The sequence below is a fragment of the Oryctolagus cuniculus genome, chromosome 11 (genome assembly GCF_051225735.1).
Source record: "Oryctolagus cuniculus isolate XC-2025 breed Fujian yellow rabbit chromosome 11, ASM5122573v1, whole genome shotgun sequence".
NCBI lineage: Eukaryota > Metazoa > Chordata > Mammalia > Lagomorpha > Leporidae > Oryctolagus > Oryctolagus cuniculus.
Genome location: NC_142877.1, coordinates 119,917,587 through 119,939,916, shown reverse-complemented (window position 1 = coordinate 119,939,916; position 22,330 = coordinate 119,917,587). Strand labels below are relative to the sequence as shown.

At 66.5% G+C, this 22,330-nt stretch overlaps 1 protein-coding gene across 3 annotated transcripts in view; it reads left to right on the top strand.

Moving 5' to 3' along the window:
- Positions 1–20,657, top strand: part of PHF21B (PHD finger protein 21B) — a 52,733-nt gene extending 32,076 nt beyond the window's left edge. Inside the window, exons 3-13 of one of the 3 annotated variants that reach the window (XM_070051536.2) lie at positions 2,735–2,827; positions 4,956–5,282; positions 5,952–6,095; positions 11,066–11,117; positions 11,728–11,804; positions 13,714–13,768; positions 15,311–15,333; positions 16,518–16,676; positions 17,437–17,512; positions 17,708–17,811; positions 19,762–20,657. In XM_070051536.2, the coding sequence (XP_069907637.1) occupies positions 2,735–2,827; positions 4,956–5,282; positions 5,952–6,095; positions 11,066–11,117; positions 11,728–11,804; positions 13,714–13,768; positions 15,311–15,333; positions 16,518–16,676; positions 17,437–17,512; positions 17,708–17,811; positions 19,762–19,980 (1,329 nt within the window). In that variant the 3' untranslated portion in view covers positions 19,981–20,657. The remainder of the gene's footprint in view (positions 1–2,734; positions 2,828–4,955; positions 5,283–5,951; positions 6,096–11,065; positions 11,118–11,727; positions 11,805–13,713; positions 13,769–15,310; positions 15,334–16,517; positions 16,677–17,436; positions 17,513–17,707; positions 17,812–19,761) is intronic. The other 2 variants (XM_070051533.2, XR_016216382.1) reach the window with 2 other exon arrangements.
- The last annotated feature ends 1,673 nt before the right edge of the window (positions 20,658–22,330 follow it).

Below are 22,330 nucleotides of genomic sequence, written 5' to 3'. Positions count from 1 at the left end.
CCTGGGGAGTCCCAGGTGCCCCAGGAATGCAGGGAGACTTGACGTTGTCTTTGACCTCGTGGCCACTCTCTGCTCAGTGCTTGGAGCTGGAAATGGAGTTGTCGGCGCTCTTTTACCCGAGAGGGCGGCCGTGAACTCCGCTGTCCCCCGGCCTCCGAGCTGGTGGCGCTGCCATTTCCGTTAATTCCCAGCGGGAACAGAGCCGGCCCTGGCCAGCTACAGCGTTGTTCCAGCTTGGCAGTGAGAGGTTTGCAGGGACGCGGGGCACGTGCTTGGTGGTCTCCCCAGCAGGGGTGAGAAGCAGTCAGAGTGGACTGTCCGGAGCCCTGCTGGCGTGGGTGGAAGGCGACCGCGTGTTCTGGGAGGAAGCAGCCGTCTTGGAAGGGCCACGGCCAGGCCTCTGCCTGCCACAGCTGCTTTGGCCCAGAGGGCTGTCCCCTCTTCGGTGTGCGGAGCACGGACCTGTCCTCCCGGGAGCCTGGCTGGGGGCTCCCGTACTCTGAGCGCCCATGGAGCTGCTGGGTGCCCTGGGCCCGACGGTGGTGCAGGTGCCCCGCCCTCCGCCAGGTGGCTTGGGGTCAGGGGTCTAGTGGGTGGGGTCAGAAGGTGCGCCGGGGGCTCAGGGCTGAGCGCGTTGATTCTGTGGAGCCGGGGGTGGGTTCTCCACATCCCGCCCCCGCCCCCCCCCCGTGGGTGTAGCAAAGTCCGCTCCGCCTTTTTTCTCCCACCCAGCTCTCGGGAGCGCGAGTGTCCGGCAGCCACTGCCCCTTCTCCCTCTCTCGGCTTCCCATTCCCCTCCCTCTGGGTGTGGATGCTACTGCCCTCCTGGGACAGTTGCTGGTCCCAGGGAGCCGGGAGCCGGCCCGCCAGAGCAGCTGGGCACACAGAGGACGCCCAGAGACTTGGGAAAGTGTGCGGGCCCACAGCCTCCTAGCCACAGGGGAAGCCCAGTGGAAGCAGATTCCTCACAGTCCCTATGGGGTCCTCAAGCCCCCACCCATCGAAGCTGGAATTCGCACTCCGGGGCCGCTGTGGCCCTGCCCTGCAGTGCCCACACCAGACCACGGGAGAGCCGTGTGGCCGCCTGTGTAGCGCCTGCAGGGGACACAGCAGCTGCCCCTGGGCCCGGGCCCCCAGCCTGGCCGAGTCACCGCAGCCCAGAACCAAGCAGCTGCTCTCGCCTCTCGGGTCTGAGCTGGACCCAGGGACCTGACCGCTGTCCGGGCGCAGGTGGCCGCTGGCAGCCCGGGGCAGGAGAAGCCCGAGGTTCCGCTCGCCTCGCCTGACAGACTCTGGGAGACAGCGGGCGTCAGGGGTAACGGCGGGGGCAGCTCCCACGCCCCCACATGCGCCTGGAAAAGTGGGCATTGGGTGGCACCGAGGACCACACGGCAGCGCCGCTCACCAGGCCACCGGCAAGGAACACAGGAAGCTGCCGGGTCTGTGCCGAGCCTCCTCTGGGACCTCCCAGGCAGGAGTGGGCAGTCGGGCTCCACCGAGAGGAGCAGGCGGCCGGCTCGGGGCCTGGAGGAGTTCTGGTGGGGTGATGGCCGAGCGGAGCGGGAGCCATGCCTTTGTGATCAGGACAGGCACGGGGGGTGGGGCACAAGCGCTCCTGGGTCCCTTCTCATGAGGACGCTACGGGAGGGCTCCGTCTCCACGGCCCGGTCACCCTCCACGACCCCGTCTGCAGGGACTGTCACGCGGGGGTCGGGTGTCCAACCAGAGCTGCCTCTGGTTCCCACGCCACCGCCGACACTGGATTTCTCTCGTCCTTGCCACGGAACCCCCGGGACAGCTGTGTCACAGGGGCACAAGGGGGTCTTCGGAAGGGCCGGGGGGGGCTGTGAATTTGCCCGAATTGCGACTCATGTCTCGGCTCACTCGTCCGCCGCCGACTCGGAGCAGTCGGGCTTTCCATTCTCCTGCACGAACTCCAGCCTCGGGGTTTTTAATTGTGCCGAGTTAATTTTTAATTACCGAACCTCCTGGCTCGGGTCTTTCAGATTTTTCTCGTAGCTCTTCTTAGATTTGTCTGGGCAGAGTTTGGGTTTTCAGTAGGCAGGTCTCACTGGCCATTGTCAGATTTATGGGTAAGTCTTGACGCCGTGACAGGTGACGCTCAGTTGTTTTGTTGCTCGTAGACGCGGGCGCCTGGTCTGTGGGAACGCGGGCGCCTGTCGTCCGGTGCTCCTGCCGCCTTGCTCCTCCGGATGGATTCTGACAGCTCTCCGGGGCCCGAGGGCAGGACCGAGTTCCCGGCATCGGCGCAGCCAGCCCTGCGCCGCGGCCACATCCACCCTGTTTGGGCGAAATCGTCCCGTTCCTTGCTGCCGGGACTGGTTTGCCGCTCTGCCAGGAGTGTTTCCTTCTGGGGCCGGCACTGTGGCCAGCGGGGCAGGACACTGCCTGGAGGCCGGCTCCCCATGGGGGCGCTGGTTCGAGTCCCGGCTGCTCCTCTTCCGATCCAGCTCCCTGCTGAGGCACCTGGGGAGGCAGCAGAAGATGGCCCAGGTGCTCGGGCCCCTGCACCCGCGTGGGGGACCCGGGTGGAGTTCCCGGCTCCCGGCTCTGGTGTGGCCGGGACTCGGTGGCTTCGATGGCTGTTGATTCTGCTGAGACGTGCTTCCCATCATAAGGAAGCAGAAGCTGGGCGTCTGCAGGCAGGGCCCCCGCGCTGGTGGTCCGGCTGCGGGGCCGCGGTGGTCTCAGCTCGCCCCTCTCTGTCCCACAGGCTCTGGGCGTCATCACTACAGTGCCTGTCACGGGCCCTCAGGTCAGCTCCTTGCAGAGGCTGGCCGGACAAGGAGCCGCGGTGCTACCTCAGGTGAGCGTGGGGCGGCCCGTGTCTGGCGGTCTCCGTCCCTCGGCGCCGCCCCCTCCCGCCCCCCGCCCGTTCCTTGGTGGAGACGCTGGGAGTTTAGCGGCCCCGACCGGGCTGTGTTTCCGTGGAGGAAGGAGGAGGCTCGGCTGGAACAGAGAGTCAGCTGGCCCCAGGCGCTGTGTCCTGGACAGAGCAGGTGTTCCCGCAGGGGCCGCACGCTGTGGCCCAGTCACCTGGCCCCCAGCTGCCCAGGGCCCAGCGCAGGTGCCTGCCGCGCCTCAGCCCTGTGAGGACTGAGTGAGACGCCCAGGGCATGTCGAGCCGTGTCGGTGCAGAGGGGCCCGGGGTCAGCGCCCGGCACCCTCATCCTCCGTGGCTCAGCTTTGCTGGGCGCCTGCTGTGTACACCATACCCAACCCCTCATTCTCCATGGCTCAGCCTTGCTGGGCACCTGCTGTGTACACCATACCCAGTCCCTCATTCTCCATGGCTCAGCCTTGCTGGGCACCTGCTGTGTACACCATACCCAGTCCCTCATCCTCCATGGCTCAGTGCCTGCTGTGTACACCATACCAAATCCCTCATTCTCCATGGCTCAGCTTTGCTGGGCGCCTGCTGTGTACACCATACGCAGTCCCTCATCCTCCATGGCTCAGCTTTGCTGGGCGCCTGCTGTGTACACAATACCCAGTCCCTCATTCTCCATGGCTCGGCTCCTGCTGTGTACACCATATCTAATCCCTCATTCTCCGTGGGTTGGCGCCTGGTGTGTACACCATACCCAGTCCCTCATTCTCCATGGCTTGGCGCCTGCTGTGTACACCATACCCAATCCCTCATCCTCCATGGCTCAGCTTTGCTGGGCGCCTGCTGTGTACACAATACCCAGTCCCTCATTCTCCATGGCTCGGCTCCTGCTGTGTACACCATATCTAATCCCTCATTCTCCATGGGTTGGCGCCTGGTGTGTACACCATACCCAGTCCCTCATTCTCCATGGCTTGGCGCCTGCTGTGTACACCATACCCAATCCCTCATCCTCCATGGCTCAGCTTTGCTGGGCGCCTGCTGTGTACACAATACCCAGTCCCTCATTCTCCATGGCTCGGCGCCTGCGGTGTACACCATACCCAATCCCTCATCCTCCATGGCTCGGCGCCTGCTGTGTACACCATATCTAATCCCTCATTCTCCGTGGCTCGGCGCCTGCTGTGTACACCATACCCAGTCCCTCATCCTCTGTGGCTCATGGTAGGGGTGTTCAGGATGAGAAGGCAAAGCAGCTTCCTCCCGTGAGCCCTGAGAAGGCAGCGCCCAGGCCCACACTGGGACGCGGCGAGTTAAGCCTCTGCCTTTGGCACTGGCAGCCTGGACTGAGCCCTGGCTGCTCCACTTCCCGCCCAGCTCCCTGCTAACGTGCCTGGGAGGCAGCGGAGGACGGACCCTGCACCCACGTGGGGGACCTGGATGGTTTCTGGCTCCTGGCTTCGGCCTGGCCCAGCCCGGAGCACTTGAGGAGTGAACCAGGGGATGGAAGATCTCTCTCTCTCTCTCTCTTTCTCTCTCTTACTCTGCCTTGCCAATAAATAGATCTTTTTAACAAGTTAAACCAGCGAGGACGTCCCAGGGCTGACTTGGCGTCCTGCGAGGGGCGAGTTGTCCCTCAGGGGCTGCGCGGGGGCCGCGGGGGTGTCCCATCAGCAGGGCACCAACGAGGGAGCTGGGCCCAGGGCATCCTGCTGTGTCCCGAGGGAGCCAGGACTGGCCCTGGTCAGCCCGTCCCTGCCTGGCCTGAACCCTGCCAGGTGTGCGTGGACTCCTGGGAGTGGAACCACAGCCCCGCCAGCCCCTTGGTGTTCAGGGGTCCCAGCGGGCAAGAAGCAGAGCTGGGCTGGGCCCTGGAGTCCCCACGGCTCCTGCCAGCTTCTGCCCAAGGGCCACACCCTCTGGCCCATCCCTCCGCTGCTGCCTTTAGCCGTCTAGTCCAGGTCTCGCCTGCCCTCTGGGCGACCCCGGGTGGGTCACTGGCCTTCCTAGTGCCACCCCATCGCCTCCCACAGAGGGAAGGCTCTGAGCCAGGCCCCTCCGCCTGCGTCCGTGTGTCTGACCGTGCACCTGCCCCTTCCTCCAGGTTAGGCCAAAGACTCTGATTCCAGACAGCCTCCCCATCGCCCCGGGCCGGGACCGGCCCCCCAAGCAGCCCCCAGCCTTCCAGAAGGCCACCGCGGTCAGCGTCAAGAACCCCAGCCCCGCCCTGCCCACCGCCAACAACACCGTCAGCCATGTGCCAACGCCCGGCAGCCAGCCCCAGGCCCTCGCCCAGCCCGCCACCATCACCTCGCCCCTGAGCAGTGCCGGGGTGGCCTACGCCATCATCTCCACCGCCCCCAGCACCGCTGTGTCCGTGGTCAGCGACAGCATCAAAGTGCAGCCCCTCCTCATCAGTGCCGACAGCAAGGTGAGTGCCCGCCGGCCGGTGCATGGCGCAGGGCGGGCCCAGGGGGTCGTCCAGCAGGGACGCGGACCAGTGGCCGCACGGGTAGGGGAGGTGGAAGCAGGTGAGCGGATGGTTGCTGGAGGGATGGCCGCGGGAGGGACGAGTGACCCGAGGACCTGTGGACCAGTGCCGGAGTGGGGGGAGAGGTGAGCAGGTGCGTGAGTGGCGTGTGAACAGGTGGCGATGTGATGCAGGTGGTGGGCGCCGGCCAGGACAGGGGTGGGGGTGGGATAGGTCTGGAGCCCACCTCCTCCTGCCTTGACCCTGGTGGTCTTGGTGGGGCCCCCTGGGCAGAGAGAGAAAAACAAAGCAGGTTGTGGTGCCCACCTGCACCCCCCGCAGTGGCTCAGCTACTTCAGGTGGGGAGGGGTCAGCCGTGCAGCCAGATGGCCCAGCGAGAGCCCCCGCCCCCACCCCGTCCCTAACCCCATGGCCTCGGGCAGGGAGTACGGCTGGGCTCTCAGCCTCAGTTTACCTGGACGTGAGCTGGGGCACAGGGACCCTCTGCTGGAGTCCTTGCTGTGGGCCCCTCCCACAGTTACTGCCAAGGTGTTATGGGTGGGGACGCTGCGCGGTGGGAGGCGGTCGGGCGGGACTGGAAACCCCCCCAGCCCCCTGCCCCTTTTCCAGGTCATCATCCTCCAGCCGCAGGTGCAGACGCGGCCCGAGAGCTCGGCGGGGTCGCGGCCGCCCCCGGAGGAGCCGCCGTCTCAGGGAGCTCAGGCCGGCAGGAGGAAGGCGGAAGACGGGCCCTCGAGCCAGGAGGACCCCGAGGTAGGGTGAGGGCCCAGCCTGGAGCCACTGTGCGGAGCTGGGCTGGCTGCCTGCGGGGCGGTCCTGAGAGGCCGGGTCTTGGCGGCGGGGTGGCGGGGTGACAGCGTGGGGCAGTGGTCGCAGTGGTCCTGGCCCCAGGCTGAGTGCCCTGCGCTGCCCCCAGTGGTGACTGGAGGCAGCTCAGCCCTGGGCCCCTACTTGGGTCCCTGCCACCCACGGGGGAGACCTGGCTTGGGTTCCTGGTTCCTGTTGCAGCCCAGCCCCAGCTGCTGTGGGCCTTTGGGGAGTGACCCAGTGGGTGGGAGATGTCGCTCTGTCGCTCTGCCCTCTCGGATGACGGCATTAAAAAACAAGGCTCTTCACTGAGCTGGCTGCTCTAACGCCCGGCTGACGGCAGCCCCTGACTCCCGGAGGGGAAGGAGGCCGCAGTGGATCCTCGGCCCCTGTCTGTGAGTGGCCAGAGCAGGTGACAGGTGTGGCCTGGGGTTTTCATGCGCAGCCGCCCTGGGGCAGCAGCCGCCTGCCTCTGCCCTCTGCGCCTTCGTCCGTGCGACGCCTCCTACCTGGTCCTCGTCCTCTGCCTGCTGAGCCCTTGTTCAGCTGAGGTTCTGTTCACACAAGGCCCCTCCAGCTGCCCTGCCCTGGCCGTCCCCAGCAGGACCAAGCAGCCCCTCTGGGCTCCTCAGGCTGCGCTGACATTAGAGGGGCGGGGGCATCCGTGGTCTCCACCCTGAGGGCGCACCTTCCCCTGGCAGGGCCGCACATGGCTGCCGAGGGCTGCGCATGGCTGCTGAGGGCTCTGGGGCGGGTCAGGCAATGTTGGGTGCCATCGGAGCAGCTGGGGAGGGAGCAGAGGAGGGAGCTGAGGAGGGAGCCAGGGACGGGGGAGGGATGGGGTGGGGGGAGGAGGAGGGAGCCCGGGAGGGAGCTGGGGAGGGACGGGGGGGGGGGAGCCGGGGAGGGATGGGGAGTGGGGGGGAGCCGGGGAGGGAGCCGGGCAGGAGGAGGGGGAGCCGGGGAGGGGAGGGAGCCAGGAAGAGAGCCGGGGAGGGACGGGGTTGGGGGGAGCCGGGGAGAGCCCCGTGTCCGGAAGGCGGACGCAGGCTTTGCAGAGCAGCAGAGACCTGGCAGTGGGCAAGACGCGGGAGCGGCGGCAGGTGGCGTGCTGGTTGGCGGGGACCACGTGGGCGGGAGGGACGTGGGGGAACTCAGCACGTTCAGGGCTGCAGGGCCGTGTGGGCGTGAGGATGTGGGGCTAAGGCAGAGGCAGAACCTGGCCCTGGGAGGCCGGACAGCGGAGACAGAGCTGTGTCCCCTGGGTGACGGGGAGCCGTGGGGTCCTCTGACGTGTCCCGAATGCCGGCAAAGCCAGAGGCTAAAGGAGGCCTCGGCGTGAACCCAGTCCGCCCTGTGCCAGCAGGCTCAGTGTGGCAGCACCTGAGCGCCTACTGCGTGTGTGGTGAGGCTGTGTCTCGGCCTGCAGCCCGAGGTTCCCTCGAGCCCTCTGCGGCCTCCCCAGGCTGTGCCGCAGCCTCAAGGATGGGGCGGGTTTAGGGGTGGAGTCTCCGTCCGCCAGTGTGCGTGATGTCAGACTGCGGGATCAGCCTGCGTGCGGGCGGTGACCTAACTGGAACCGGGCAGTGAGCGCGTCCTGGTGTGAAGACCCCGGCAGAGGTTATGTGGAGACTAAGCAGAGTTGTACGGGGGGTGGGGGGGTGTCTGGGAGCCAGAGCAGCTCGGGGAGCCCAGGGGGCACGGACTCTGTGGGGGACGTGCACGTGGCCCGGGGTCGGTGAGGCGGTGGCAGAGCCGTGGCAGACGGGATGGCAGATTTGCCAGTGGCTCTTGGCCCCAGTGCATGCGGCCAAGCAGGGTGTGGGCGTGGCCAGAGCCGGCCCCTCGGGGCAGCCGGTGCACTGGTGATTCCCATAGGCCTGCAGTGCGTGTGGGTACGCCGAAGCCCAGCAGCAGTGACCTGGGAGCGGGCGCCTCCCCCGGCCCTGTCTGCACTGTGCTGCCTCGGGGCTGGGAGGCGGCCCTGCCCGTGTCCCCGATGGGTGAGCTTGGGGCCAGAGTGGGACTGCGCAGGACAGTCAGCAAGGACTGGCTGCTCCCCCGGGGTCCCCTCCTTCCTTGATGTCCTCTCTCACGTGTCTTGGCTTTTCCTGCAGATGAAGATGATGGGTGCAAGGGAACCCCACGGCTAGGCTTCCCAGGGGGCCGCAAAGCTGCCCCCGACCCCCACCAGGGCCCCCTGCGCCTCCAAGGGGTGGCAGAGGATCCAGGGACCCCTGGGGTATTACTTCTGGCCCCACGTCCCTCTTTGCTGTGGCCACCAGGGAGCTCACAGCCCGGTCTGTGACTCGCCCCTGGCACTGGCATGGGCCTCTGACCTGCGGACCTCACTGGCGCCATCAGGCGTTCCTGCCCTGTGCGTCCCCTCGTTCCTCCCACTCCCTGCAGTCGGGATGGATGTCGGTGACCGTGCTGGTCCCACCTGCCAGTTGCGCTCCCCGGGACCCGGGCCACGACGTCCATGGAGGACCTGTTCCTGTTCGTCTTCTTCCTGTGTGTCTGGGATGTGCTGCTCGTTCCCCGAGGACACCTGCCGTCGGCTCGTCCGGGCCACCGCGGGGAAGCCGGGGTCTGTCCTCGCTATCCTGTCACAGCTGCACCGCCACACGGGTCATAGCTGTCTCAGGATGCGCAGAGCAGCAGGTGACCTGCCCAAGGTCCCGGCTGGACCTTGAGCTCCTGAGCCCAGCCCCGCGCCTGACATCCGTGGCCTGTGCCGCCCCAGGAGCCTCCTAGCCACAAAAAAGGACACAGAACGGGCCCCCAGGAAACCACTTGGAGTGGAAAGGTGGGGGCGGGGTGGGGGCGGGGCGGGGCTGCAGCTTGTGGTGCGCAGGTGCAGGCAGGGCCCCTCGTGGCTGGGACGCTCTGCTGTCTGGGACGCGGGTCACCCGAGCCTGGGGCTGACCCTGGGAGGGCAAAGGGAGCTACAGCTTCGGGCGCTGTGGTGACAGCGCCCACTTGAGGTGTCGCAAGGACACGCGATCCTCACGCGGTCCCCAAAGCAGCCACCACGGGGAGCAGCGCCCGGGCACTCTGGCTCCCCGTTCTGGATCAGGCCAGGGCATGGGGGATGCGCTGCAGCCTGCACTTTCGGCCGCAGCTGCACGGGGCGGTTGTGCGGGCGGAGTCCTTCAGCCTGCGAGCCTGATAGCCAGGGCGGCGCGCAGCACCATCGGCACCGGCACCGGGCGCTGGACCGGTGCGGGGCGGGGTTGGTGCTGTGCCGGGTGCCGGGTGCTCTGCTGGGCGGAGTTGGAGGGAAAGGAGGGTCCTGTAGACAGATATGGCGAATAAGGAATCGGAAAACACGGGCGCGTACGGCCGGGGGAGTTAGGAAAATGTGCAGCTGCAGCGGTGAGAAGCTGGCGACGGGAGCAGCACCCGCGGGGCGTGCGCAGCGCCGGGGTGGAGACACACGCAGGAAAGCGCCTCAGGGTGGGGCTGCAGCTTCTGCAACCCCCAGCTCTCGGGACCCTCTGGAAGCGGAGGGGCCTGGGGAGGGGAGCTGGGGTCCTGGGAGAGAGCAGGTGGGGGGGCGTGGGTTGAAGGGTGTCTGTTTTGCGGGATCCAAAGTAGGCGCCATCGTCAGGCAGCCCTGCGTCCTGCTGGGGACAGAGCGGGGAGGCCTCACACCGGGAGCTGAGCCATGCCGGGCCCCGGCAGCCGCAGGAGCCGACACAGCAGGCCTGACTGTGGCTGCCAAGGGAAGCAGCCGCCAGCGCAGGGCTTCATACCGGCTTAAATCGAGGCAGCTTTGAAATGGGAAGGCAGAGTTGGAGTTCTACCACTCGGGACCACCATTATGAGAACCACGCGGGGGCCAGCTGTGGTGTAGCAGGTAAAGCTGGCACCTGCAGTGCCGGCATCCCACATGGACGCTGGTTCTAGTCCCGGCTGCTCCACTTCTGATCCAGCTCTCTGCTGTGGCCTGGGAAAGCAGTGGAGGATGGCCCAAGTGCTTGGGCCACTGCACCCATGTGGGAGACCCGGAAGAAGCTCCTGGCTTCTGGCTTTGGATTGGCGCAGCTCCAGCCATTGCGGCCATCTGGGGAATGAACCAGCAGATGGAAGACCTCTCTTTCTCTCTCTCTCTCTCTCTGCCTCTCCTCTCTCTGTGTTATTGACTTTCAAATAAATAAATAAATCTTTTTTAAAAAGAATAGAATAAGAACACTCACTACAACCAAGAAGTCTGATATCCTGCAGTAAGCTTAGGAAGAGCGAACCCTGAATCACCGCTGGGGCCGGCGCTGTGGTGTCATGGCTGAGCTGGCTTGGGCTCCTGGCTTCGGACTGGTTGCAGCCATTGGGGGAGTGAACCAGCGGATGGGAACCTCTCTCTCTGTCTCCCTCTGTCTGTCTAACTCTGCCTCTCAAACAAATGAATAAATAAATCTTTAAAAAGGAATTTCCCTGAGGGCCTGTGGGACCTGAGTCTGGCTATAACGTGGCTGCAGTTGGCTGTTTGGTCCCCAGAGGCCAGTGAGTGAGGGGGCAGGCGGGGAGGGGCTGTGGCACAGGGCAGGGCGTGGGCTCCACCTCCCTACTGTGCTCCCAGGTAAGGCCACTGACACGGGCCAGCTGCTCAGGACTCTGCCCCGTCCACCTGGGATGTGTAACCAGGCGCCACCAGGCTGCAGCTGGACCCGAGCCCGTGCAGCCGGCTGAGGCCTCCAGCTGTGTCGCTAGCCCTGTGTCGGTGCGCACAGGCTGCGCCCTAATAGGGCCCCCGCCTTCCACTGTGTGGCGATGCTTGGTTTTCAATTAGGATTCAAGGGCGCTTCAGCTGAGCCGGGTGAGCCGCCGCCTCCCGGCCTCCCGGGTCTCCGGGCTGGAGCTGTGGGGCCGTGAGCAGCGGAAGGCCGCGTTCATTCTCTCTGTCTTCCCTTCAGAAAATCGCCTTCATGGTAGCTCTGGGCCTGGTCACCACGGAACACCTGGAAGGTGAGGCTCCTGCCGGCGGCGGGCTGGGCTGGCGGGCGGTGCGGACGGCACCCGGTGGAGACAGCTGGTTCGCGATGCTCCAGGTTGGGTGGGATCATCCTAAACCTTTCTTTGGACCCTGGCTGCTTCCACAGAGGGTCTGGTCCCTTCCAGGGAGCAGTGAGAGGCGTGGGAAAGGCTTGGGAAAAACCAGAGGTTAGAAAAGAAGGCGAAAACAGCCGCAGGTAGCGGAAGCCTGGCAGTCGGAGCAAAGGCAGGAGCGAGAGGAGAAACCCCTCAGGTGCACAGAGCCGGTCCCGCCGCGGGTCTTGGTGGAGGTGACCTGCGGGCGGAGGCCACCTGGGCGGCCGGGAGGCTCGCTCTGCGGCCAGCATCTGGCCAGTGGGCGCTGCGGCCCCGAGGGTCCCAGAGATGGCCGTGAGCCAGGCGACAGGCGGGCTCTGTGCTGAGCGCGGTCATTCTCCCTCCGATCTGCGTGCAGCTGGAGCTGTCCCGGAGGCTGCCCGGCCGTCGGAGGCCTCCCCGGGACGGGGTGCCAGCGCCTGGGGCTTGGTGAGCAAGGGGCGCCCTGGACAGGAGGGTCCAGGAGCCGCTGTCTGTGCCTTTGCAGAAATCCAGAGCAAGCGGCAGGAGCGCAAGCGGAGGAGCACGGCCAACCCCGCCTACAGCGGCCTCCTGGAGACAGAGGTGGGGGCCCACGGGGGGCGGCGCCTGGGGCCTCCCTCCCCGCTCCCCGGAAGTGGGGTTGGGCAGCTGTAAACCCCGTCCCTGTCTTGGCCTCGTGCGGCGAGAGCCCCCGAGTGGGAGACGGAGCAGGAGGTGAGGGTGCCCGTTGTGCTGCCGCAGGGCCGGCGCCGGGAGCCTGGTGCCGAGAGCACCTGCCCGCTTGGCTTTCCTCCTGCGTGATCCGGCGCGGGGAGGGGGAGGGGAGGGGAAGAGCCGCCAAGACTCTGGCAGAAGCCCCTCGGATCTCTATCACTTAACCCGGAGCCCGGGGCCCACCTGTGTGTGCCAGCGGTCACGCGTGGGGACAGCGTGTTCCCGCCGCAGGCGCTACTCCCTCCCGTGTCCCCAGGGGCCCTGGTGGGCGGTGTGGCCTCCATATGGCTCTAGACAGGTAGGACAGGCATCACACAGGTGAGCAGCCAGGGCAAGAAATTGCCTCCCTGTCCAGGGCCCATCCCGACGTAGACAGAGCCCGTGTCTCCGCGGCTGCCCTGGGTGGTGCCTCTGGCCGGGCTGTCCCGGAGCCCAGGTGTGCGACCCGGGCCGGGAGCACGTGCCCAGGGAGCTGAGTCCACTATGAAACCTACGTCAAGGTCTGCTGGCCGGCGGTCAGCAGGGGCTCGGGCTGCCTCAGAGCCCGCGGCCTGGGCTCCTCCCTCGGGCTGGAGGCCTTTGGGGGCCTCCAGGGCGCTGTCCCGAGAGAAAGGGCGTGGCACACAGAGGCCAGCACACGGCACGTCTGGCCCCACTCCCGAGGGTGGGAGGCAGGGCCGTGGGTCCGTCCAGGCCGGTTGTCCTGAATCAGGATCTTGTGGACTTGAACTCCAGCGGGGGGTGGGGCGGGGGGCTGTCGGAACCCCTGTCCGTCCTGGCCCCGTGATTGGCCTGGGTGTGGGGAGAGCCTTCCCCTGCAGGCCCCGCCCCCGGGCACTGGGACCCTCCCGGAGAATTCTGTCCCAGGAAGCGGCCTGTCCCCCGAACTGAGGGCCCTGTCTCCATTGCTGTCTTCGTGCTGTGTGGACAGAACCCAGACCTGGTCCCCCAGGCTGTGGGCTCGGTAGCAAACCAGGAGTCACTTCCACACCCCCAGGGCCGTGAACCCACATACCCTTCCCTTGGCCCTGAGCGGCCTGGCCACATTGAGAGAGATGGGTTTTAGAACCAGTCCCATGGTTCTAGAACCTTCTCACCACAGCCAAAGTTGTGGCCCTACCACTAGCCTCTACATGGGTGTGGACCGTGGGGTTGCAGAAGCCGGGACTAAAGCCCCCCCTTTCTGGAATGTACCAGAACCTGCATCTGAGTCTGCAGGATTGGGGGAGCCAAACACGGCCTCTCCTTGCCCCACCTGACCCTGGAGCCAGTGGAGCAAACTATCCGGGAGACGGTGCTGAGCCGGTGCCAGCCTGCAGCCGATGAGCCCCTCTGGGGAGCAGAGCTGGGAGCCCCTGGCCTCCCGTGGGGAACGGCCTTGGCCAGCGCCCCCTCCCTGCCCCTCGTCCTCCGTGCCCCCAGGGTTCACCCCTGGAGGGGACTCCCCCTGCCGTGTGGATGGGTCCCAGGTGGGGGGGGGGCGTGGCTGGTGGAGCAGAGCCCTGGGGGGTGGGTCCCCGGGCTGAGGGGGGCGTGGCTGGTGGAGCAGAGCCCTGGGGGGTGGGTCCCTGGCCGAGGGGGGCGTGGCTGGTGGAGCAGAGCCCTGGGGGGTGGGTCCTGGGCCGAGGGGGGCGTGGCTGTGGAGCAGCACCCTGGGTGGGTTCCAGGCTGAGGGGGGACATGGCTGTGGAGCAGAGCCCCGGGGGGGGGGGGGGGGGTCCCAGGCCGGGGGGGCGGGGCTGGTGGATCAGCGCTGTCTGCTCTTCTGTCCCTGCAGAGGAAACGGCTGGCCCCCAGCTACCTGCACAGCTCCCTCTTCCTCACCGCGAGAGGTAAGTGCCAGCCGCGGCCGTGCGGCTTCTGCCCGACCTGCCCTGGGCCCTTGGCTTTGGCCGGTCTTGGTCTGGGCCCTTGGCTTTGGCCGGTCTTTGTCTGGTGGCCACAGACCCGAGTGCCCGAGCCTGGCCCCATCCACGGCACAGACCTCAGCAGCTTCCTGGCGGGCATCGCTGTGCGGTTACCAAGGCCCTGAGGCCCGGCCCGGCCTCTGTCCTGGAGGCTTTGGGAAGGGCAGGGCCGATAGGGCAGCTCTGAGCTGGGGACTCCGCCCCTGTCACGTGGAAGGCGGGGACCCAGGGCTCCAGGCTGTCCCCTCACTCCGAGTGGAGAACCAGGCCCCGTGATGGCCACGGCTGCTGCGGTGGGACCTGCCTCCCACGGGGCTGGGGGCCGCACACCTCTCAGTCCGTCCGGCGCTCACATCGCCCCTGGCCCAGGGCTGTGTGTGGCCCGGGGCAGGTCCTGGCCTGGGCTCCCTCATGGTCCTGCCCGGCTGCAGGCTGCTCAGACCCCTCCCCCGCGGGGCTGGGGGCTCTAATCCGCACCTTGGCCACCATCCTGTGCTGCTCTGGGCATCAAGAGAGCCCAGCTCTGCCTCTGGGTCCCTGTGGACCCCAGGCCACTGGGCCAGGCCTTTGGCAACCCCCCCCCCCCCCCGCCCCGCTCTGGCTGGACCGGGCCTGCGGCCGTTACCTGAGTCCGCACAGGTCCCGCCCTCCCATGCCAGCCTGGCCCCTTGCAGGGTGTGGGGGGCCCACATCCACACACATCCAGCGGCAGGAAGTCACCTGCCGCTTCTTTTAGGAAAGCAGAAGCTGTCCTCCAGGCAGGAAGTGACCATCTGTGTCTTTGGATTCCTTGTGCTCAATGTGTGACGCCTCCCCTGGGCCTCAGTGCGCTGACCTATAGAATGGGCCCATGACTGCCTGCTCCTCGGAGCTGGGACGTTGATGTGTGGGGTGATCAGGGCAGGACTCTGTGAACCCTGAGGGCTGGCTCCCAGGGCCGGTTCTTCCCCCGGGGGCGTGTGTGGGGTGATCAGGGTGGGACTCTGCTAACCGTGAGGGCTGGCTCCCAGGGCCGGTTCTTCCCCCCGGGGGCATGTGGGGTGATCAGGGCAGGACTGTGAACCCTGAGGGCTGGCTCCCAGGGCCGGTTCTTCCCCCGGGGGCGTAACTGACAGGTGCGTCAGGGGAAGCCATTTGCACTCACTAGGATGAGAGTGGTTTGCAGCTGAGACAACACGGAGTTGCTTTGAGGGCTCTGGGAGCCTCGGTTCCCACCGAGGGCCCTGGTCCTGGGACGGGCAGCGCCCTGGCTTGTTGCTGAGGCCACCTCCTGGCCCCGGCCTGGCGCGAGACCCAGTGTCCAGGGGCTGCACATCCCGCCCTTGTGTGAAAACCAGACAGCCTTGGGCCTCTGCTGCTCCCAGCATGCCCTGGGGCAGACCCCCGCCACCCCAGCCCTGCTGGGTCCCAGCCCTGGGTCACTGCTCCCGTGCCACTAACGCTGTCCGCCCTTCTTCCTTGTGCTAGCCAACGAGGACCCCTGCTGGAAGGTACGTGTCCCCTCGCGTCTGCACCCTGGGGGTGGGGTCTCCCTGCCCAGTCCTGAGGTGCGGGGGTGCTGGGGACCACAGAGGGCCCTGGCAGCAGGGGAGGCTGGGTGGCAGCTGGCCCCTGCCCCGCAGAGCTGGCCCTCTCTGGTCCTCTGCTGCCCACCCTGCCGGGTCTCGCCGCACACACCCACATTCCCATTTTCCCCCACACCACGCCCCTGGCCAGTGCAGCCTCCTTCGCAGACATGGCCTCAGAGGTTTCCTTCCTAAATGTCTGACTTAATTCTAGAGGAATTTTCTAGATCCTGTGTGTGTGATGGCCACACCACTGCTGAGAAGCAGTAGGCTGTGTTGTCAGCCACATGTGTATCGGCCAGCCTGGCAGTGTGTCCACAGACACTCGTGTCCAGCCAGGGCGGGGACGGGAGATACCTCCAGCCTGAGCCCCACCCTCACAGAGGCCATGGTTCCCAGGTTGATGGGGGAGGCTTGGCTTTGAGCCAGTGACCAGTGCCACTCCCGGCTCCGCCTCTAGCACGCCATGTGGCCCCGGCAGACACCCCACCCTCCCTGGACATGTGCACTGAAATGGGGGGGGGGGTTGCGGGGGCCTTGCCGCCTTCAGGGACATCTGGTGTGCAGTGCCCCGTGGCACGGCCATCGCGGATGGAGGCCCTGCGGTCTCGGCGGCTTTGAGGTCGGTGGACGACAAGGAGCAGGGTCAGATGGCATCTGAGCCCCCCCCCCTCGCAGTCCCTGTCCTGGGCAGTGCTGCCCACTGACCACAAAGGCCTTGGCTCACCACCAGCCTCATGCACCTGCCTGGGCTGGGGCACACGGAGCACTTGGCGTCAGCCTATATCCAGGAGTGGAGTCCGAGGCTTGTGGTCACTCGCCAGGGCGTCCAGGAGCCCAGGCTCCTGTCCGGCCACAGCCCCTCCCTCCACGGCAGTGCCCCCGGGAAGATGTCAGCCGTGGCCACACCCTGCTCCTGGGATACAGGTCTCCGGTCCCATACAAACCCCGAGGGGGACCTCCCCAGGCCGCAGTGGGACCCCCTTCACTGCCACCCTCGCCCAGAGTCCTGTTCGGGCAGGGAAAGCTGGGGGGAGGGGCGAGAGCCGTACCAGGCCCGCCCCTCGCCCTCCCTGGGTCTGCTGAGCTGGCCCCGCCCTCTCTTTCAGAGCGAGATCACCCACGATGAACGCTGCGCGGCCTGCAAGCGCGGGGCTGGCCTGCAGCCCTGCGGCACCTGCCCCTGCGCCTACCACCTCGGCTGCCTCGATCCGCCCCTCAAGACACCGCCCAAGGGGGTGTGGCTATGCCCCAAGTGCCAGCAGAAGGTACGGCCCCTCCCCCAGCGCCACCCTCAGGGAGGGCGTGAACAGGTGTCCCCGACCTTAGCACGTTGGGCGTCTGGGGCCATACACCCCGGATCCTGCTTCAGGGGCTCCTAGAAGCTAACCCAAGTATGGGCAAAGGCCCCCTCACGAGAACAGAGGTGGACACGCCCGGGCTGCCCCCGGGAATCATGGGAAGTGATTCTTTGCACACGGAGTTTGGCCCGCTCGGCAGCGGGCACTCGGCCGTGTGTGCAGAGCTGTGGGCAGCGCACCGGCGATGCCCTGGGCCGGCCCCTGCCCCGCCCCCACACGTGGTGCCCAGTCCTGACCGCACACGCTGCTGAGGTGTAGGTTCCCAGAGTCCTGGGCTTTGTGGCAGCCGCCAGCCCGCACTGTGCCTGCCTGGCTCTCCCAGCTTCCTGAGGGCCTTCGAGGGGCAGCAGGTGTCCATTCCCCACGTCAGTGCAACGGCGGGCATCCCCGCTTGCCCCCTGCCTCTCAGGGGTGGCTGCTGTCAGGCCGCTGACGTGGGAAGGAGACGAGGGGTCAGTCCTTGGGTCTGAGCCACATCCCGCGGACCCTGGGTCAAGCAGGGAGGGAGACCCAGAAAGTCGTCCCTGGTGGAGGCCCTGAGGCAGCAGTGGCCCCGCCCCTGTCACCGTGGCACAGAGAGGGCATGCCTTCCCCGAGGTGGCACAGCCGGGCTGGCCCCAGCGATCCCAGGGCCTGTCCACTCGCTCACCTCCCCATCTGCCCCTAGGCCTTAAAGAGACATGAGGGTGTGCCCTGGTCCGGGATGCTGGCCATCGTGCACTCCTGCGCCACCCACAAGACAGGTGAGGCGTCCCTGGGTGCCGCCCCCCTCCCCCCCGGCCTCGGCTCATTCGGGACCTCTGGGAGTTGGGTGGGTGCAGGCGCTCCCAGGCCTGAGCTCTGCAGAGGGACCGGGACACGGGGCTCCGGGCACTTCCCGTCTCGAGGCCAGGCCTCGGCTCGGCCCTCCTGCCACTGCCCCGCCTTCTCTGTCCCAGTGAAAGAAGAGGAGAAGCAGAAGCTGCTGCAGCGAGGCAGCGAGCTCCGGAGCGAGCACCAGCAGCTGGGCGAGCGGGACCGGCAGCTGGCGTCGGCGGTGAAGGTGCGCCGGGGCGGGCGGGCGCTGCCCCTGGAGCCCGGCTGTGGAGCCAGAGCTGGGCGGGCAGGCGCTGCCCCCGGAGCCCGGCTGTGGAGCCGGAGCCGGGCGGGCGGGCACTGTCCCTAGAGCCAGGCTGTGGAGCCGGAGCCGGGTGGGCGGGTGCTGCCCCTGGAGCCCGCCTGTGGAGCTGTGGAGCCGGACCTCCATGGACGTTCCTGAGGCCCCGCAGGCAGCACTCAGCCAGTCTGGATGTGGGGCTGTGGCCCTGGGACTCAGCAAACGCCAGGCCACCAAGTCATCCTGGCTCTGCCCCTTCCCAGCTCTGTGGCCTTGGCCAGGCCCTGCCCATCTCTGAACCTGTTTCCTCTCGTGTCCAGTGGGACACAGGGTGGTGAGAGCCAGGGCGATGAAGAGGGTGGTGATGACCAGGTGAGAATGGTGGTGGTGATGTGGAGATATTGGTGATGGTAGTGAATTATGGTGAAGATGATGATAGTGGTGGTGATGGTGATGGTGGTGATGGTGACAGTGATGTCATGGTGGTGGTGGTGATGGTGGTGATGGTAGTGGTGATGGTGATGGTGGTGATGGTGATAGTGATGATGGTAGTGGTGATGGTGACGGTGATGTGATGGTGGTGATGGTGATAGTGACAGTAGTGAAGACTGAAATGGTGATGGTGGTGCTGATGATGGTGGAGTTATGATTGTGGAGATACAGGTGATGGTAGTGAATTATGGTGAAGATGGTGGTTATGGTGGTGATAGTGAAGTTATGGTGATGGTGATGTGATGGTGATGGTGGTGATGGTGATGTGATGGTGGTGATGGTGATGGTGACGGTTGTTACTGTTGATTCATTCTGAGAGGAGGAGCGTGGTGAGGGCAAGAGGTGTGGAGTCACCACACAGACCCCGGGAGTGGGGTGAAAGCAGGCCAGAGGCAAGCAGCCCACAGACTCGTTTATTTCAGTTGGTACAGCAGCTTATATAGCCAAGGAAGCCAATCCGGTCAAGGGGTGGTCTATGCCCTAACCAATCACAGCCTGTTGCTGGGCAGTTTCCAAAGCCATCCAATCATGGCCTGTTGCCAGGCAGTTTCTGTTGCCAGCAGCCATCTTGGCATGGCTGTCTCATTCCACCACAGACGGTGATGGTGATGATGGTGGTGGTGATGGTGTTGGTGATGATGGTGGTGGTGATGATGGTGTTGGTGATGATGGTAGTGGTGATGACTGATGGTGATGGTGGTGACAATGAATGTGGTGGTGACAATGAATGTGGTGGTGGTGAGGGCGGGGCCAGGCCTGAAGCCGCTCTTTAAAGGCAGTTCCTCACCAAATCCTTGCAGTACTCTGGGGAGAGGCTCTGAGCTGACTGTCCGCATAGATTCGGAAAGAGGGTCTGGGAGCCCGAGAAGCAGCCTCTGAGCCCGAGCATTTGCTGCGCGAGTCCAGGGACGTGCCACACAGCAGAGGGGGCGGGTGGGGGGGGGAGAGACACACACACGTGCACACACACACACACGCACACACTGCCCGCAAGCCAGAGGTCTTCACCGCTGCTGCTGCCAGGCAGCAGAGGGGAGTGGAGGAGGCGGCCTGGCAGAGCGTGGCCCAGCGGGGTACAGAGGAGGGCAGGCCTGGCTTAGGAGTGTGGGCCCAGGGGCAGCGGAGGGGGGCCGAGGAGGTGGCTCGGCTCAGAAGCGTCGGCCATCCGAGGCAGGCGGAGGAGGACAGAGGCGGCGGCCTGGCTCAGGAGCGTCGGCCATCCTAGGGGACGTCCCCGCCCACCGTGCGCGGCGCCCCAGCCCTCACTCGCTCTGCCGCTGCCTGCTTCCTTTCAGGCTCCGTGGAGCAGGAGGGGGCTTTGGGGGAGCGCCGAGCGGGCGGCTGCCCCAGGATGCCCCAGAGGTGGATTCTGAGACCCCCTCTCCGTCCCCTCTCCCACGACAGAAATGCCTGGAGCTTAAGACGAGCCTGCTGGCCCGCCAGAGGGGCACCCAGTCGTCCCTGGACCGCCTCCGGGCCCTCCTGAGACTGATCCAGGGCGAGCAGCTGCTCCAGGTCGCCGTGGCGACCACCAGCCCCGCCCCGCTGCTGGCCGGGCCCTGGACCAAGCCCCCCGCGGCAGCCATGCACTCCTCCCTACAGCATCCCCAGGGCCACAACTGACCCTCAGGCCCCCAGAGCGCTGTGAGACCTGTTCCCGCCACCACCGGGGGGCGCTGTCGGCCTTAATTCAGACAGGAACAAGTGTAGACGGAGGCTGGGAGAGAGGGGGAGGGGAAGCTGTGCAAGTTTCTCAGAGCCAGACGGGCGGGGTGGAGTCCTCTGCGCCCTTCGCCTCCCCAGGGGACGCCCGGGAGCCAGGAGGGGCTGTGAGGGGCCCGGGCCCAGCCGTCCCCATCCGCGGGAGAGGGGTCCCTCGGCCCAGGGCGCCGTCCCGCAGGGGACGTAGCTGAGTTGTAGAGGTAGTGGGCGGTCCTCCGAGGCCCTCCCTGGCCTGGGCAGAGCCCGCGGGCCCCTTCGGTCAGTATTATTAGGGTTCAGGATTACAGCTGTTCCACTTGAAACCGTGAGGCCCGCGCTCCCCAGGGGATGCGGCTGAGGCCTTGGCCTGGCGGTGCCTGCAGCCCCGGGCAGCAGTCTGCCGGGCCCGTCTTCCATCGCTGAGTTTCTGAGCCGTGCTGGGCGGCCCCTGTACTGGGCAGCGCCCGGGGGCTTCTCCTCCCGGCGGACCGCTCGGCTGATGGCTGGAGGAGCCTCGTCCCATCCCCGTTGGCCACACCTGTGCCGATGCGGCCGCACCTTTCTTGCCGGTACACACACTATGCCAAAAAAAAAGAAAACCACGTTGCATTTTTGTATGGCGTTTTTACTGTGAGATGTTCAGTGGGAGAAGGCACTCGCCGACTCCCTGGCTGCTCCTGGTGGTCTTCGCCGCCGCCGCAGAGGGTCTCCCTGGAGCAAGCAGGGGGGCGTGGGGGGAGGGGGGAGGAGGGGCAGTGGCCTGGGGGAGAGCCTGGCCTTTGGAGACGCGAGAGTGCCCTCCTCTCGACGTCTCCTCGTTAGCAGGGAGCCGAGGGTCCCGGGTGCTCGGGCACCGGCTCCTGTGTCGGCTGGGCCGTGCGGGCTCGTCCCGCCTGCCGCCCGCTCGGTCCCGAGCCACTTAGCACAAGACAAGTGTCAAGGAGCCGCAGGGCTCCCGCCCCGAGCATGTATCACATGGTGCCGAATTGCATTGAACACGCGTGTGCGCGTGCGGCCATGGCCACGCACACACGCACGCGTGCACGCGGACACGTGCAGGGCGAGGGGGCTGGCCAGAACCCCTCCTGCCATTTCACGACTCCGGGAGAAACTGTGCTGTACGATACAGATCTATTTTACTACAGTTCACACGGCTGAGCGAGATTTTTATATTCTTGTATTGGTGGGCAGGGTGGCCTGTGTGGGGTCACGCGGTGCCGGATGGGTGCCGCCTGGCTTGCCGCGTCCACGTGGCCACGTCCCACGTCCGCTGCTGTCTTTCTCTTCTTCGCGAATGGGTTTGCGTTCAGTGTCACGGGAGGGTGTGAGAGGCCGGCCCTGGGGGCAGCAGCCCACGTGTCCGGAGCTGGGCTTGCCTGGACCGGGGAGGACCGTCCGACGATAGTGACGATAGAGAGAAGTGTTTGTCTTACATACGCCTCTGTAGTTTCCTTCTGTACGAAGCATTAAACTTGATGGATGATTGCAACGCCGTGTGTGGTCCTGTGTTCTCGCTTCTGTGGGGCCGGGGTGGGGGCTGGCATGGCCGGGGAGGGGGCACTGGAGAGGCCCCGCCCTGCCTCAGGAGAGGGGGCGGGGACAGGGGTGCTCACGCTGCCCTCCCCGCGGGTCCTCCCTCTCAGGCCAGGATTGGTGGTGGGACGTCTCAGAGCCCCCCCGCCCCAAGGCTGCGGCCACCTGCCACTGCCACTCCCCGGCACCCCCCCACACCACCACCACCACAGGGGCTTGGAGAGCACACCCAGACCCAGGCCTGGCTGCAGCCCCAGCGAGAGGGTGGGGTCAGAGACAGGCCCTGAGGGGTGGGAGGGGCAGCCCCATCTCTCGGTTGTGGGCGGGCTCTGGCCACCCTCACCACACCCCCTCCCCGCCCCCGCCGGCTCCCTCCCAGACAGCCCCCGTGCCCCTGTGCACACTGGGAACAGCAGTGACTGACAGGCCACGAGACGCGGCCCCCCCTTGCCCTCTGCCGCCCCCCAGGGCTGCTGCACTACAGCCACCAGAAGCTGGCAGTCCCCAGGCCAGGGCCCTGACCTCTGCCGCCCCTCCCGGCCCCCTCGGCCAGCCCCACGGGTGACGCTGAGTGGGGCAACCGCGTGGACTCCACCTTGTCTCTTCGCCCTCAGCTGCCGCGCGTGGTCACTGGGCTTCCAGCCGCTGTACCTGCCCCCCCAGGGCACCACTGCCCCCGTGTGGGTTCCTGCCCCTGCCCCTGCACCTGTCTTGCTCTCTTTTTGCTAAAAATTATTTG